The sequence below is a fragment of the Molothrus ater genome, chromosome 1, assembly GCF_012460135.2.
Source record: "Molothrus ater isolate BHLD 08-10-18 breed brown headed cowbird chromosome 1, BPBGC_Mater_1.1, whole genome shotgun sequence".
NCBI lineage: Eukaryota > Metazoa > Chordata > Aves > Passeriformes > Icteridae > Molothrus > Molothrus ater.
This window is the reverse complement of record NC_050478.2, coordinates 140,069,600-140,086,167: the sequence shown is the minus strand read 5'-3', so window position 1 is coordinate 140,086,167 and position 16,568 is coordinate 140,069,600. Positions and strand designations below refer to the sequence as shown.

General features: G+C 39.7%; 1 protein-coding gene across 4 annotated transcripts in view; it reads right to left on the bottom strand.

The window, feature by feature from the left end:
• The window catches only part of COL14A1 (collagen type XIV alpha 1 chain), a 113,883-nt gene that overhangs the window by 85,667 nt on the left and 11,648 nt on the right, over positions 1–16,568 (bottom strand). For all 4 annotated transcript variants that reach the window (XR_008509174.1, XM_036404364.1, XM_036404365.1 and 1 more), the window contains exon 5: positions 14,648–14,734. Coding sequence is in view for 3 of the 4 variants with exons in the window: in XM_036404364.1 (XP_036260257.1) it covers positions 14,648–14,734 (87 nt within the window). In the remaining variant the exon portion in view is untranslated. The remainder of the gene's footprint in view (positions 1–14,647; positions 14,735–16,568) is intronic.

The following is a 16,568-nucleotide window of genomic DNA, read 5'->3' as shown; positions in this document are numbered from 1 at the left end:
AAAGTGATAACTCTCTGCTTCTCTTTCTTTTCAGTTCTGCATCTGAGTGCATGAATGTTTTAAATGTCTTGAGGTCTAAATTACTTTTCAAGACAGAAAACTGTATATTTTATTAATATGGTCATACTTATCTACCATTCCTATGTAACAAATATGCCAGGATTTAAAAGGCTTATTTCTCCTATTTCTTTAGTAAGGCATGAAATCCCTGACAGTTTTCTTTGGCTGTCTAGAAGACAGTTAATCAGGGCACTTCAGACAAAAGTGGTACTCAGAAATCCTCAACATTAATTAATGTGTACGTCTAAAACTTTCTAAACCATGGTAGAGAACTGGTCAGTGCCTGAGCTCGTAACACAACAGATAAAGTAACAGAGAAGAGGCTGCTGAGAGAACAGTCTGCATACTTATGAAAGTAGTTAACACAGAAGTAATGAAAAACTAGTTGAAACAAACTGCTACAGCACAGTTAAACTACAGCTCAGCATTACAGATCTAAGTACATATGATCTTATGGACAGTGTATCTAGAAACAAAAAGGATGGTGCAAGACAAATGCAGTGCAAAAGGCTTCCAAATTCAAGGCCCTATATTAACTTCATGCAGGTCTTGAAATAATATTTTCATGATGTAACCAGTATATATGCTTATATAAATACAAATATACAGTGATCTTTAGAAGCATCACTAATTTAGGATGTCTCGTGTCAATCTAGAAAACCTCAGGATGAAATTTGTGCCCTCTTGAATGCAGCAATTCTTCCATTCTCTAACTAACAGAGATGTCTGAGTAAATACATAACTCTGAGAAATCTCAACTCCCAGAATCACAGGGTACTGGAGGTGGGAAGGAACCTCTTGAGTTTGGTCAAACTGCCCTAATCAAAACAGGGGCAACAGCAGCAGATTGCTATGGGACATGTCCAGTCAGGTTAAAGAGTCTCCAACACTCCACAACCTGAGTAACCCCCTCCAGCGTTTTACCATCCTCATAGCAAAATAATTGTTTTCTTTGATTAAATATAATTTACAGTTACTTTAGTTTGTGTCTACTGCCTCTTGTCCTTAGTCTGGATACCACTGAGAAGAATCCCTGCCTTCTTTACTTATTCCAGAGTGTATTTTTACACAGTGGAAAGATATTTCTCAAACCTGCTGACCTCCAAGCTGAACACTCCAACTGTCTCAACCTCTCCATTTATGAAAGATGCTCCAAACCTTCAACTATCTCCATGACCTTTCAACGGACTCTTTTCAGTAAGTCCATGTCTTTCTTCTACTGGGGAGCCAGCCCAGCAACAGACACAGAATTTCACATGTGCCTTCACCAAGGCTGGGCTGAGGGGAAAAACCACCTCATCAATCTGCTAACAGCTTCCTTCCCAGTGCAGCCCAGGAGGCTTCCTTGTGACCTGTGTCTCTGTTTGCCCCCCTTGTGCCATGTGTCCATGCTGGCTCAGGGTCTCCTGACTCCCAGGGCTTTTCCTGCCAAGCTGCACGCCAGCTGGTTGGCCACCAGCACTGGTGGTGCCTGGGGTTACTCCTGCCTGGGGCTGCACTCTCTGCTTCCCCTTGCTGATCTGGCACTGTTTGACACCACTGCCCTGCCTATGCACTGAGCAAAATTTGGATGGTGAGTTTGAAATGTCTTGAGGGTACAGAGAGAAGAGATGAGATATGAGAGGTATTTCACAGGCCATAGCAGCACAATCCCTGTGCTCAAAATTTACAGTTTTCTTTTCCTTTATCGTACTAGAAAGATCAGTGCAAGATACCAGAAATTTTAGCCCACATTTCTAACCACATAAGCAAATCAAATACAAGCAAAGACCCTGCTGACATGAATTTCATTTCTGAAATAGCTGTCTGCACCACTATGCAGCCCTAATTCTGCTAACTTGCCTGCATAAATGAAAACGAAATACACTCAGGCACCAAGCTAGTGCTGGTGTTCCACAGAAGGTCCTTTGAGTATTCCAGAAGGGCAGAGTACAAGAATACCACAGTTCTGGAGAATAATGAGCCAAAGACACACACACCAAACTCAGCAGTCAGAGAAGGAAACAGGACTCCCTCATTACATGCAGAGTAGTATTATCAGTACAGCCAACCAGACCGGTGAGAACACCTCTGAGGTAGAAACTGTGGTCCCCACAGCCAGGTAAGTTCCATTTTAGCTACAACCTGGTACCTTTTAACCAAAGGACGTAACTCAGCTGGAATACCAAGGCTTACCCAGCACAGGGCACCAGGAAAAGGGAGCTGACTATGAGACAGCCCAGAACCAGAGTCCAGCACCAACAGACCCAGAAGGGACAAGAAGACCTCAGACCATGCAGTGAGGGTGGAAATGACCCCGAAATCATCTCTCCTCAGTACAAGCTCATGCTTGCTGTTTAACAACAGATGAATGAGACAGGCTATGAAACATGACCCTTGTCAAATAGGGAACAGTAAAGAGCAACCTTGAAAGAGAACTTGTATGGCAGACAGCTTAAAACCCAAAAATTGGATGCTTATAGTTGTATTCAAGACAAGGCCATCTCACAGACCCTGAAAACAGATACCAAAACTTTAACCTTTCTCTCCCATTTTGCTGATCATAGCATAAAGCAAAGAAGATTCTTTAGGCTATTCAAATCCATGATGAGTTTGCTGATGAATGCATCAATCCTTTACGAGTACACATTCCTACAAGAGGTTCTTGGTCTTGCACTTCAATCTTTAATAATATATCTGTCTGCTACCACCTCCACAAAGCTTTTTTTGGTTCTTCTTTGAAGATTGCCACACAAGTTTTAAAAAGTGGCTCAGAGTTTCAACTTGTTACTATGTGGCTTCTCTGTTAAATCAAAGACAAGCATCACTCATGACATACCAAGATGTTTACCTAGAATATAGACGGTCCGGAGCGAACCTACAGACTTCAGACTGTGTGAATTCATGCTGCCAGAGGATGAAGAACTGTTAAGGAATGTCTCAGCAGGGTAGTAATGAAAGTGTTTCAATTATGAAAGATGTCAACACGGACCCTGAATCTGACTTATGGGAACATCTCTTGCTGCCAGCAGAATCCAGCCATGCCAGTGCACTGTAGATTGGATGCATACTCAAGAGCTAATGACTTGAAGAGATGAAAATCAGTCTGAAGATAATGAAAGACCATTCATTCAGCTGAGCTTCTATTAATCCATCATTCAAGAATGTGAATAGCAGCCTCCCACTTCAACTAAGAATAAATTGCACAAAAAAAGGTCAGTGCCTGAGGGGAAAGCTACCAAAGGAAAAAAAAGAGGCCAGACAAGTTTTCAGTTGGTAATACTTCAGATTTATGAAGCATTATACATATTAACTGTGTAGAGATATGAGGAGAAACATAAACTCAAGGGTTATGGATATGAGGAGCATCTTTTAACTCAGGTTGTCAATCTGAGTGGTTCTAATATCAGGAGCTGGATCACTTTATGAATAAAATTAAACTTCCATTGAGGTCCAAGATAGGCTAAGTCTCTTTTTCTACTCAGAGAGTAGAAAGAGAGCTAGAAAGTTGTTCTTTTTCCAAACTGCAGATTCTCTAGATATTGGTACTGTCAACACAGTGTCTACACTTCAATAAAGTGGGTGCATTCAAGGAGAGTTCCTAGGGAGGGACATTTTGGATGACAGAAAGGCAATCTCTCCAACCTCCAGTTTCTACTTGAGCAGGAACATTTATGAGAGGTAATACCTAAGCTTAATCAGATATTAATACACTGAAAGGAAGAAATGCATTCCCTCCTACAGTAAAGCAGAGCCAGGAGTTAAGCAAGTGGAATTCCTGCGTAAGAATGAAGACTGGTCATCATTCCTAATGCCAAGCTTTCTATTTTCAGAATAAAGCAAGGATTTATTCTGAAATAATGTCAGAATGTCATCTGGAATACACAAATTGAAGAAGACATCCAGCAACCTCCAAATTAATACTCACTCTCAATCTAGGCTAATGCAAATAAATAAAATTTTACACCTATCCAGAACAGACAAGGCTGTTACAAATACATAAGAGAGACTTCTTTAGATTAAAATCAATCTCTTGCTCCCAATTTCTCTTTCCCTCTCTCTTCCCCTCTCTTCTCTGGGATTTCTTCTGTCAGGATCAAAGTGTACAGCTCAACATGAACCCTTTCCCAGTTCCAGGCTTCACAGTAATTTCCAGGTGTTCAGTTTCAAGCTAGCTGTCTCTCAAAAGTATATTTTTACTTATTCAGATTATGTGAACACACTTTTGTGCTATTTAATTTGGCCAGATGGCAGATGTAAATGCTGCAATCTCTAAATGTAGCTTGCTTTGTTTTCTCCAAAGCAACTACCAAATTATGGCAAAGGAAAAGCACTTAAGAATTCTGTCCATGTCAGTGCTGATACTTCCCATCATGTTTTTCAGTCATGAGAGCCAGGAAGGAGTCTTCCAAATTACCCTAGCCAGGTCCATAGAAGTACTGCCATTGCAGAATGAAATCCAAGTTGCAAGTAGTACTCAAAGGACGCAATAGCTATTTCCTCCAGAGAAATCCTCAGGATGAATTCCTGGAATAAGCATTGATCATCCACAGCACAATGAGCTAAACTTTCTGGACAGTAAAGAGGAGTTTACCCAAGGGTTTCCTTGTGTCAAAGTCTTCCAGTGTTTAACAAGGAATTTCTAATATACAAAGCTCTGCATGGCAGCTCACAGGTTTATAGTCTAGCTTGGAAACCTAATGGATGCCTCTCATCAAATTCTACCTTCTGAAAAGTACAGAAACCAAGATGGCCTGGGCACAGCATCCAAAGTTCACATATCAGAGAGAGCAATGGTATATTCTGACAAGTCTACTTCATCTCCTTATTATAACAAATATTTTCATCACCTAAAGTTGAGGGAGAAAATAAGGAGTTACAGAGAAGAATGGAAAGCCATGACATTTGGCACAAATTAAAAAACAATCACTGTCAAAAAACCCCATGCTCTGATGACCTAACATGGATGGGGACAGGATTGCTGGGCAGGTTCTACATGGAGTCCAGTGCGGACATCTTTTAGCACATATCAGTATGGTGATCTAGCCACCACTGAAACCACTGAGACCACTGGATGTAGGCATTTTAATGAGAGCCCTGTTGGCAAAGTTCAGGTGGTCAGTTGCTGCTTTCACTAGAGAAAGCTGAGAGAAGAGACATCATGCATTCTCTGTTTGGGCTAAGGTTGTGCAGAACAAAGCCAACTGAGTCCAAAGCCAAGGTGACTGAGTCTGAAACCAAAATCAGCTCTACAAAATAAGGTCTGGGCTAAGCAACCTCAGAGTGATCAGAGTAGCATAGTGAGGGGAGCATAATAATAAATGCTTGCCAAAGCTTTGTGGTGGTACAAAATGTTCTAATAATGTTGAAGCATGGTCCAAGCTTTACCCAGACTTCTCAAGGGAGGTGTAGGGATCTAGGACCATTCCCCTTGAAGAAGCATAGAAAATAGATTAATTTCTATGTTCATATTATTTTTAGTTGATTAGTAAGTGCTAGAACAAGGAGGTATACACCACACACACAAGAGCTATTGACAATCAGGTCAAAGGATTGCATGTCACTGCAAGTGTCACTGCATGTCACTCAGTGCCAAAAGGCAGCTTTTACTAAAGGCTACAAACATATTTGTCAAGATGGTAAGCACAGAACTGAAAGGTAAATTAAAAAAATCCTGAAGTAACAGCCTGCATAGAACACATGTCCTTAGCGGTGAGGCAGCTAATGACAAGATGTGCATCCCATTTCATCCACGACAAAGTAATGCATCCCCATACTCCCTACAGACACTGCAAAGGTGAAATATTAGTCTCAGTATTATGCATAGATATCTTTTAGGGAAATGTAAGCAGTAGCCTAGAATTTAGACAAACGCCATCAATAGTTCTGAACTTCACTGTATTTTCTCATGCAGACTTTCATTTACAAATGTCAAAAAATGAAAACTATCATATAGAAATACTTCACAATCTTTAAATAACCTACAAAATAGGCAATGTTCCCATTTTGCGGCATCAAGAAACCGATGCTTAAGACTAATGGCCAGGGTTATCTCTGCACTTTGGAATGGAGGATAAGGTAGAAGATGTTGAGGTAGTTATTTCTGAGCAGGGAAGTGCATTCACCAGGGAGTGTGCTGTACTGAAGAGGATTGCTGCACTGCTATTAGTTTTGGAGTGAAATTGGTTGCATCTAGTTCAAACAACCCTTCAATATTATATTGCACTGCACTGGAACAGAATAAAACAAAAGGTGTGCAGAAACTTCATGTTCACCTTTTGTGTAATTCCAGCACAGACCCAGAAACTAAACAATAAATACAGAGGTTTCATCCTGCTTGTATCTTCTGAGATCAGGAACACATTTGGATAACTTGATCTTACTTCATAACATGGCTCAGACTGGTGGATCACAGCTTAGGGGGCAATGAGATAGGGGATACAGGAATGAGTACCTGGGGACCATGCAAGATCTAATAGCATATGTTTAGGAGAGGAACCAAAAACATTGAAAGGTAGTTTGGGGAAGAATGCATAAGGGAAAATAGAACAATTAAGGCATCAAGGGGACCAATTCCATCTGCACAAATGGCTGATTAGTACTTGCTTGGCCAAGCCCTGTGCTTGATCACCTCAGACCTATTGGGACTATGTGCTCAGTCCTGATACTGGCTGGAGCTGGGGCACTGGGCTAAAGGGTGCAGTTGTCCCCAAAGCAAGACAGAAAAATAGTATTTAAAGTGGAAAAGCTAAGTACTTTCCAACAAACTTTGCTTTTACCCTCAGACTGCAGAAGCAGAAAAACCTGCAAGAGCTGAGAAAAGACAAAGATTGCTTAGGAAAAACATAATGCACTGGGGGAAAATGCCCACACAGCATAGTTATCATTTCTTTCTTCTACTGCTCATAATCAAGACCTAAAGTGGTCCTCAAGAATCAAATCAAGGTCCTCCAGAAAGCTCAAGGAAACCCTGCTAGTAAATCAAAGAATCATTTGTGTAAAGACATAGTTAATGAGTTCCATAGCCCAGGAGTTCAGTAAGTAATAAAAAAAGTCATGACTAAAACCAACATTTGCAGTTACATTGGCCAGGATGAAGTGAGTAAAACTATGAAATGCTGCCAATGAAGCAGAAGTTCAGAAGGTATTCACTCCTGTGGCTTAGTCAAATACCTCACAGCACTCATTTCACACTGTCTAGTAATACTTACTGAAGCATCTGACATTAACTAAACAGACAAGTTAATACATTAGATAATTAATGTCTTCTGAATAGTACCTTAATATACTCTCTGTGGATTTTTCCTACCCTACTTAAGGCAACAGCTATATTCAACAGCTATAAAACTACAAATGTCAAAGCTCATTTGTATCAAATGTATAGGAATGTTGAAAGAAGAATGCAAATCAGTAAATTTTCTAAGCTTACCACTCCTCTCATTTTTATCACTGTCAGAAGACTGATTCCACCTCACTCCAAGAGCTATTAAAATAGAAACCTCAGACAAGTATACCATAGCATTTTGAGAAAGGTTATGCCTTTTGCATTGTCTGACATAATAAAAAACACATTATGAAAAAAAAAATTCAGAAACATTTACATTGAAAGACTGTAGACGTAATGTGAATAATAATATCACTAATAATGTACAACACATTAGGAAGTTAAAAAAAATTATCAAAAACTATCCCACTACAAAACATAATAACCTTGGATTTATCTACACAGTTTTTACAGGCAACTGAGCCCTGACAGATCATACTCACCCAAAAGAAACTGCAGGCATACTTATTACTACTTAGCAGGTAGGTATCACGTGACAGATGGCTTCAGGCTTCTTTCCAGAACACTTTAGGATACTAAACCCTGAAAGTACTAAAACCTCAAAACGTAATACAGTATAACTAAAATATCTTCTCCGTGTATCACTGAGTAGTGAAGAAAAAAAGAAAAAAAAAGGAGAGTGGAAACAGCATGTGTCAGAGGTAGCTATGATTAAATGAGCAGCTATTCTTCATTGTATTTATAACTTGTATATGTATATGTCTGTGCAAATAATCACAATCATAATAATAAAATCAGTAACAAGGTTAAATTCATTAAAGATCACTAATAATATTAAATTCTTTCAAAGGAAACCTTTGTTTCTCCTTACAGGTAATTTTTACCTCTTCCTCAAAAAGTTTTTTATTTAAATTAAAATACAGTGCAGGACTATTGATCAAGGCACATGAAGTCACTATTTGCTGTTTTTAACATTAGTTCAGGTTATATTACTTACATACAAATAATGTAACCTGACCTCTGCATGGCATTACACAGCTCATTATACAGAGCTTTTCTGTCTCTTAAGCCCACTATGATTTCTATGTTGTTTTTCATTCACCCACTACTTAAATTTTCCATTGCCATGTTGTCCATGTCTATTAATTGACAATAGATTAGTTAGAAATTCTCTGTCCTAAATTTCTACCTGCTTGTCCCAGTCTTCCACAATGTGGAACTCAGATTTAGCCTTTATTGTCAACCAATTTCTCCTAGAGCTTCCTCTATTTTTCATTTGGGCAGGGAACTGGGTGGCATCACCCATTTTCTCAGAGCTTTCAGCTGGCTCCCCACCAGCCCAGAGAACTCAGCTAATGTTCCAGTTCCAGTTTTGCTCCTGGCATATGGTAAAGGTGACTCCCATCAGAAAGAGTCACTTCAGGGATTGAAAAAGCTGCAGTTCCCCCAGGTATTTTAACTCAGCACCACATCACTGGATTTTCACAGAAATCGGTGAAAAATCCACTCCTGCCCCTAGCGGGCTTGCTGTGGGGTGAAACACAATTTTGATTCTGGAAGGCTGAACAAACCTCCATGTTCTGTGCTGTGCACTGAAGATCCCTGACCTCCCTAACCAGTCATACTTGCTGTATGACTCTATTACATGCACTTTACAATGAGAAAGTAATTAATATTGTGATACACAAGTCACAATCTTTTGTGGGACCTTTATTTCTCATTGTTTGAAAGTCTACAGACTATGTAAGGCTTATCCTGCAACACCTGATTCAGAAGAGAAATCTGACCCATACATGCTCAATGCATCTAAAACATCTTGGTGTGAGATCTGCATAAGGAAATTTCCAAACAGGACAGGTTAAAGACTGTGTAAATTCTTTACTCTAGTAAAGCACCAATGGAGCACCTTTGGTATTGGGTGTTTGTGGCCAGGTTTGGCAGGAGGGAGGCTGCAGGAGGCCTCTGAAAAGAGGCCAAGGGTCCAGGGACAGATGGTGACACTTCTGGGAAAACATATTTAAGAAAGGAAAAAAACATGCCCAGCAAAGAGTGAAGGAAAGTTATAAAGAGTGAGAAACAGCAGAGAGAAGCCCAAGGTCAGAGGAGAGTGTGCTCCATGGCAGAGCAGATATTCTCTGCAGCGTGCAGATGATGTACATGGAGAAGAAAGGTATGAGAAATAAGGAATGGAAGAGGGTGACCACTACACCCTGATAAAAATCTCTCAGCATCCCTTTTACATCACTTGCTTCCTCTCTGAAGGGACTTGGACTGAGTGTAACTTGCAGTGATAACAAAGGGGGAGGAGAGGAGTCTGGGAGGAGGTCAAGCTGAGTCTGGGAAAATGGAAAGGAAAGCTGTTGTTTTAATGTTTGTCTCTTTTGTTTCCCACTACCCACATAAGCAAATTTTTTAACTGGCAATAAATTAAGTAAATCTTCCCCCACTTGACTCATGTTTGTCTACCATGGTAACTGGTAAGAGTCTCCCTGTCTTTATCTCAGCCTATGAACTCTTTCATTCCTGTTCTTCCTTTTTTCTCTCCCATCCTGTGGGGGAGAGGAATGAGCAAGCAGCTAGGTGGGCGTTTGGCTGCTAGCCTACACTAAGGCACCACACCTCTCAACTAAAAATCCCCAATCAAATCAACATGAATGCAGATAAAATTGGCCTCAGTGTTTTGTTGTTTATATTGAAATGGGTAGTTAAGCCCAGTTCAGATATATGGAGAAATATTCTGCAGAAAAAGATATAGTCATATATTTGCCAGAGGATATAGTCAAAGCACTGATTCTCCCCAAAGGGATTTGATTAGAGAATCAGTCATAGAAGCTCTCTGAGAAACTGTAAAACATCTGAGAAGGCACAGAATGTATTAACCCCTGTCACTGTACAGAAAAGAGCTTTGTACATGAGGGAGCTGGAGAGAAGCCAGGGTACAAGCACTCAATTATCAGTGCGTGCTGAAAGAAGCTGCATCTGTGAGCTTTTTCTCAACAGACAGAAAGAGATAAGGCTTCTGACATTATTAATATGAGTGTGCACAGCAGTGATAAATCACTAAGCTGAAAAATGACAGGTTCTCAAAAATATAGAAAGGAGATTCAAAACTTGAAAGTTGTCATGCAGAAGAATTACAGAAAGTTTCTGGAAATCAAACATAAAGTGAGCATTTGATGGAGGAGTGCTAGACATTAAGCCTGAATTAATTTGGCACCATGACATTACTGGATATACACTGGAGGTTTGCTTGTGATAAGAGCACAATACTTACAGCAGAAAAGGAGTAAATCTTTTTCAACGACTTGAATGAATAGGACAGAATAGATGGAAAATTTTAATCTAGGTTGCTGAAGCTGCTTCACTAGCAAGCCATACAAGCTGTTGACAGACTTCCATAAAGACAGAGGAAAATCCTCGCAACAATTTATTTTAAGGACAGAAGAAGAAAGTAGATTTTGGAGTCCAGGAGAAGGCATTTAGAGCTCCCAGCACTGCTCAGAGCCTTAGACAGTTGGTAATGAAACAGTGGACAATACTACATAAACAGTCCTCCAAACCACAGATGAAAATAAGAGTGAAATGCTCTGGAACTCCCTAGAATCATGAGTACAGGTATTTACACGTTGCATTTCTTAGCCAAGAGGTGGTTTCTAGGAGCAGAAGGGTTATAGTGAAATCTTTGTCCCATTGAAATGGAAAGAGAAATTTCTGGGTTTTTCTGTGTGACCCTGAAGAAGGTATATTAGCTAAGTATCTATAAACAGCAAGTTCATACAATTATGTAGTGCCTTGCAGGAAAATCAGCAGGATACATGACTTATCATAATGTACAAACCAGAGCTTGTAACATTGAAAGAGTTCTTAATCTTTTTTCATACTCACTGACAAGTACATTGATGTGCTTTATTAGTTCTGCCCCTAAACAATGATTTTAGATTTTCTGGTTTACTAACGCCAGTAAGCATCATTCTGTAACAAGAGGTGCAGATGTTCACAGAAGGCACCTCTTCATATCAAAACCTGACACTATTAACTGGGGAATTGTGCTCCACCTTCACTCAAGAGAAGAGCAGAATCCACAACCACTGACAATAGTAGCCTGGACAAGGGTTGTTTTCAATTTGTATTAGGGGCAAAGATTGCTCTTGTTCTCAGGTAAAATATTATTATGTCTAACTCAACCTAGATGCCCTCATAAAAGATTTTTAAAAGGTTATACAAACAGATTAATAACACCTTCAATAAGGTCACAGACAACACCAAGCTGGGCATGAGTCTTGATCTGCTGGAGGGTAGGAGAAGGTAGGATCTAGATCCAGCCTGTGGCCCAAGGCCAGTGGTGTGAGGTTCAACAAGGCCAAGTGCTGGGTCCTGCACTTGGGTCACAACAACCCCATGCAGCTCTGCAGGCTGGGAACAGTGGCTGGAGAGCTGCCCTTGGGAAAGGACCTGGGGGTGCTGGTCAGCAGTGACTGAACATGAGCCAGTGTGGGCCCAGGTGGCCAAGAAGGCCAATGGCATCCTGGCCTGGATCAGAAACAGTGTGGCCAGCAAGACCAGGGCTGGGATTGTCCCCCTGTACTTAGGAATGGTGAGGCCATCCCTCCAGTGCTGTGCCTAGTTCTGGGTCCCTCACTACAAGAAGGACATTGTGGGGCTGAGGTGTGTCCAGAGAAGGGCAACAGAGCTGGGGAAGGGTCTGGAGCACAAGTCTGATGAGGAACAGCTGAGAGAGCTGGGGGTGTTTAGCCTGGAGAAAAGGACGCCCAGAGGAGACCTTTGTCACTCTCTCCAACTCCCTGAAAGGAGGCTGTAGCCAGGTGGGGGTCGGTCTCTTCTGCCAGGTGCCAAGGGGCAGGACAAGGAGAAATGGCCTCAGGTTGAACCAGGGGAGATTCAGATTGGATATTATGAAAAATTTTATCATGTTGAGAGACGATAAACATTGGAACAGGCTGCAAAGGGAATTGGTGCCATCACCATCCATGGAAGTGTTCAACAACTGAATGGATGGCACTTCATGAGAGGTTTTTGTGGACATGGTGGTATTAGGTCAAAATCGATGATGCACATTTATTCCAACCTTAATGATTTTATGATTCTAATAATTCTTCTATAGTGTTAACTCCCAAGGTCTGGCCAACTTGACCAAAGACACAGAATGTATCAGGGTTGCTATTAAATCCATCAAATTTAGCCATAAACTAAATGGTTATGAAACCAATTAACTGCTGGCCTGAATTCATTTGGTTGTACTCAAATAATTTCCTGTCAAACATCTGCAGAGGATCAAGTTATTATTCATGGGTTTGCTGTAAAATTTTGCACTAATTTCTTTAATCCATTTCTTTCAGACTTTTCCTTATTTCTTTGATTCTATTTCAATTTGAGGTGGAACAGTCTTTATATATTAAACTAGGAAAGTTTTGATACCATTACTTTCTGAATATCCATTCTGAATTTACTTCTACCCCAGATACACATTTTTTGCTGATGCTGTTATTTTTGCCCAATGTTTTCACTTGGAATCTCACCCTACTCCTAATGAAGTCATTCACTTGTAATCTTCATCACTTTGAATAATCATTATAATGTGCAAAGCAGAGAAATATGCAATAGTGAGACTAGAGGAAAAAGTTCTTTACTGTACAATAATATATAGCTGAGTTGGAAATAGGGCTAAACAAATTCAAGAATTCATAAAAATTAGCATAATATTTTTTCTTTATGATCAGGTTTGCTGATCAAGAAGTTTCTAAGTTTTGCTTTAGTTTTAAATGTGCACCCTAGTTTTCTATTAAAACCTGTTACAGTAAGTATAAGGCAATATCTTCCCAGAAGTGCTGGATGGAGGTGTATTTTGTCTGTTACAAACTTCCCTGAAACAACTGAAGAAATTCAGATGATTAAAAAGTGGTGTAGGGATGAGGAAGGTGACTGAACTAAAGACTTCAAAAGTAAACATGAATCCTAAAAAGGGAGAAACTGCAGATCCAAGCTCCTCTTGCCAATTGCAGTTTTGCCCTTACTCCACGAAAAAAGCATAAATGCTCTCCTGCAGTCTGGCAGACACTTTCCTCTGTCTGTATTTAATCAACATTTTCCAAGTACAAGCCCAGTTTTCCCTCCTTCAACTTTTATCAATTGTCCTTCATTAAGAAAGCAAATCACATTTTCCTTCTCAGTTCTGTAATTTCTTCCAGCTCAGTCTTCCTCCAGACATGATGTAGGAAAATCACCTATCCACTACCCTGTCATGCACTAGCAGGTACAACTTGTCTCTTTAGTGTTGCACACACTAGCTAACATTCTTCCAATGCACCAAATGGAATTCAAGGGTGCTTCACTTTGAGAAATGCTGTATTGAAACAAACTTGCATAGTGTTAATAAATACAACATGACATAAAAATGTGGTAGGAATAAAGACCCACAAAAGAAAAATTTGTGTGGGCTTCAAGGAGTTTTGGGTGAGGTCTTTGACAAGTTCACTACTGGAGACAGATTTATATGGAAGGGGAAAATGGGATCCTTGAAACGGTCTGGTTTAATCACAGAGAGACTATTTAAGGTCATACCAAGCTCTTCTTGTTCTATATACCATAAATAACCACTGAAGGGAATAATTACTGTTGGGGCTACTTCATAAAGAAGATGCTATTTGAATTTTAAAATAACAGGAAATAGAGATGCATATTAAGCTTGAAATAGATTTTCATCCATACTAGACAAACTTCTCATGGCAAGCAGTATCACATTTCACCAGAAGATTGGCTCCTTGCAACAGGGCAAAATTAACTCCTTTTTTTTCCCCTCCCTCAAAATGTTTCAAATGTTTTCATATATACAACCTATACTAGGACAGACATATCAAGTTATTATGTGGTTAATTACACAATAGTATTAATTTGGTGGGAATTAATACTGCCAGTTTGTCTTAAAGCCAAGACAAGAAGAAGTTATTACACGCACACACACCTGCACACACACCTGCATGATTCTTCCACTACTCAAAGTGCACCCAGTGGGGAAATACAAGCAGCTTTTAATATTATCTAAAATTATTTTTTAATATTTTTTATCTATTCATGATGACATTTAGGACTTTATAAAAAAGAGAAGCAAAACACAGAAATAAAAGCAATACCTCTGTAGCAACTCCAATATTTCTGAAAATACTGTTTTTTTCCCCTCTATTTAATTTAACCCTGGGAACCAGATTTAAAGTACTGACTAACAGAAAATCTCTACAGTGGCCAAGTTAAATAAATAAGTTGATTATATTCAGAATATCATATAAGTCATATGTGTTATGATCTGACCTTCTGGAGCTGGTTTACTCGCATTTGTTTTTTCTGGATCCTTCACCTTGGATTTACTTGTGTCTTTTCTTCTCTCTATGTCTTTAACTGTAAAGTAAGGGGGAAAATCAATTAATCTAGAAACAAGGCAGTTAGAAGCATGTAATTTTCTTCTTCTTGCTAAAGTAGGTGCACAGAGCATCTGAAGATATGTTTAGGTAATGAGTTACTGTTTCTGTGTTTTCCCTCCCTCCCTTTACATTTATTATTTTCATGGCTCTTTCACCATTCTATCATCATTAAAGCTCTCAAAACTGACTCTCTTTACACACGAGAGTCCAAATAGTGACATCCCATGCAGACAGGATCCCACACTGGAAATATAGTCCAGAAAATTGGCAAAGCTAGCTGGGAAAAGTCCAGCATTGCAAAGTTCCCTCCAAGTCAGTCAACACAAAAGCACATAAGCCAGCTGTTACACTGTCCTCTTTACAGAATCAGCTTAGATCTCACGCCCAAATCTGTAGTCAGGGCACCAAATACTTCCAGGAGTGCAAGGTTGCTCCAGAGCTGAGACTTTGACAGTTTCTCATTCCACAAGTGGGTGGGATACCTCCCTTACTATATCTCCAATCTCTCACAACAGCCAAGCAGAACCCAATTTGATTAGCAACTCCTAATATTACATTAGTAGCCAGTAGTGCTCTACTAATAGTCTGAAAGGTTCTGACAAAGTCATTGCTAAAGTCACGTATTGGGAAGAAAAAGCCCCTCCAGAATTTTCTTGGAATGCTCATTGGTATCCACACTCCAGCTGTCTGCAAGAGCCAGGAAAAGCTTAAAACAATGAAGCTGAGAATATCTTCCACAGAAGAATAAAATTCTACTCCAATTACACTTCTTAGTTTATGTAAAATTGGATTATGACTGACATTCATCCAAGCAGGCACTGATCCTCAGCCAGGACCAAAGTCTCTCTGTGCTACATCATTCAAAAAACCACTGTGAGGGCATGAAAGGAGGTTATCTGTCTCTTGACTATGTAAGAGAGACAGTGCAAATATTCTGTTGTACATTAGTGGAACCCAAAGTCAAAAGGACTTCACTAATCTTCCCAATAGTATGTGGAATATCTGAATCAACCAGGAGTGTTCCAAGTTCCAATCCAAAATATAATCACAAGACTAAGTTCTAAGGAAGACAATGAGCTGACAAACATCTGAATGTGATTTTCTCAGTATGACAACCCTTTGCAGAGCCTACAGTGCTCACACTCCTACAGAGGTGAGAACAAAAAAACCTGAAACTTTGACTCCTCTCCTTTCTAAGATAGCACGTGTGACTATGTATGGCCTCTGCCTTTAGCAAACAATTGTTTAACTGATTTGGGAGCAAATTCAAGTTCACAAGTTTGCTGAGGAGCCAGCTTTTACCAAGGCAGATCTTGGTTATTAGCTGAGTTACAGAATGCCATAACAACACCAGGTCTTAGTCAGAAGTCTGTGTTTAATCTTTAACTAACAAGACTCTGATTAAAACAAGAGGTGAAATACCAGAATAATATCAGCCAAAAGGGATGCTGCTGCTTATCCTTCTGGGAGCATTCCTTTGAAAAAAGCCCAAGAGCAAAACCAACTAGCTGGCCTCCTCTAATGCTAGAGCTATTGAGGGGCAAGTCTCCAGAGAAAATGATACAAAAGTCTGAAAATGTTCAAAGAAGAAAAGTCAGTCACATCCTGACAGATTTCTGGATTTGGGCACTGTCATAATTCTAATCACATAGGAAGAGGCAAGACAGCAGTTTTACTCCAATATTTACACAGACAAAGATTTTATCTAGTACATGATCTTAGTTCATTAAATGCTATGTATTAGAATAAGAATGCATCCCTTGCTATATAAAAAGAAATATTCTTTTTACAATAAAATTTTACTGTAAGCT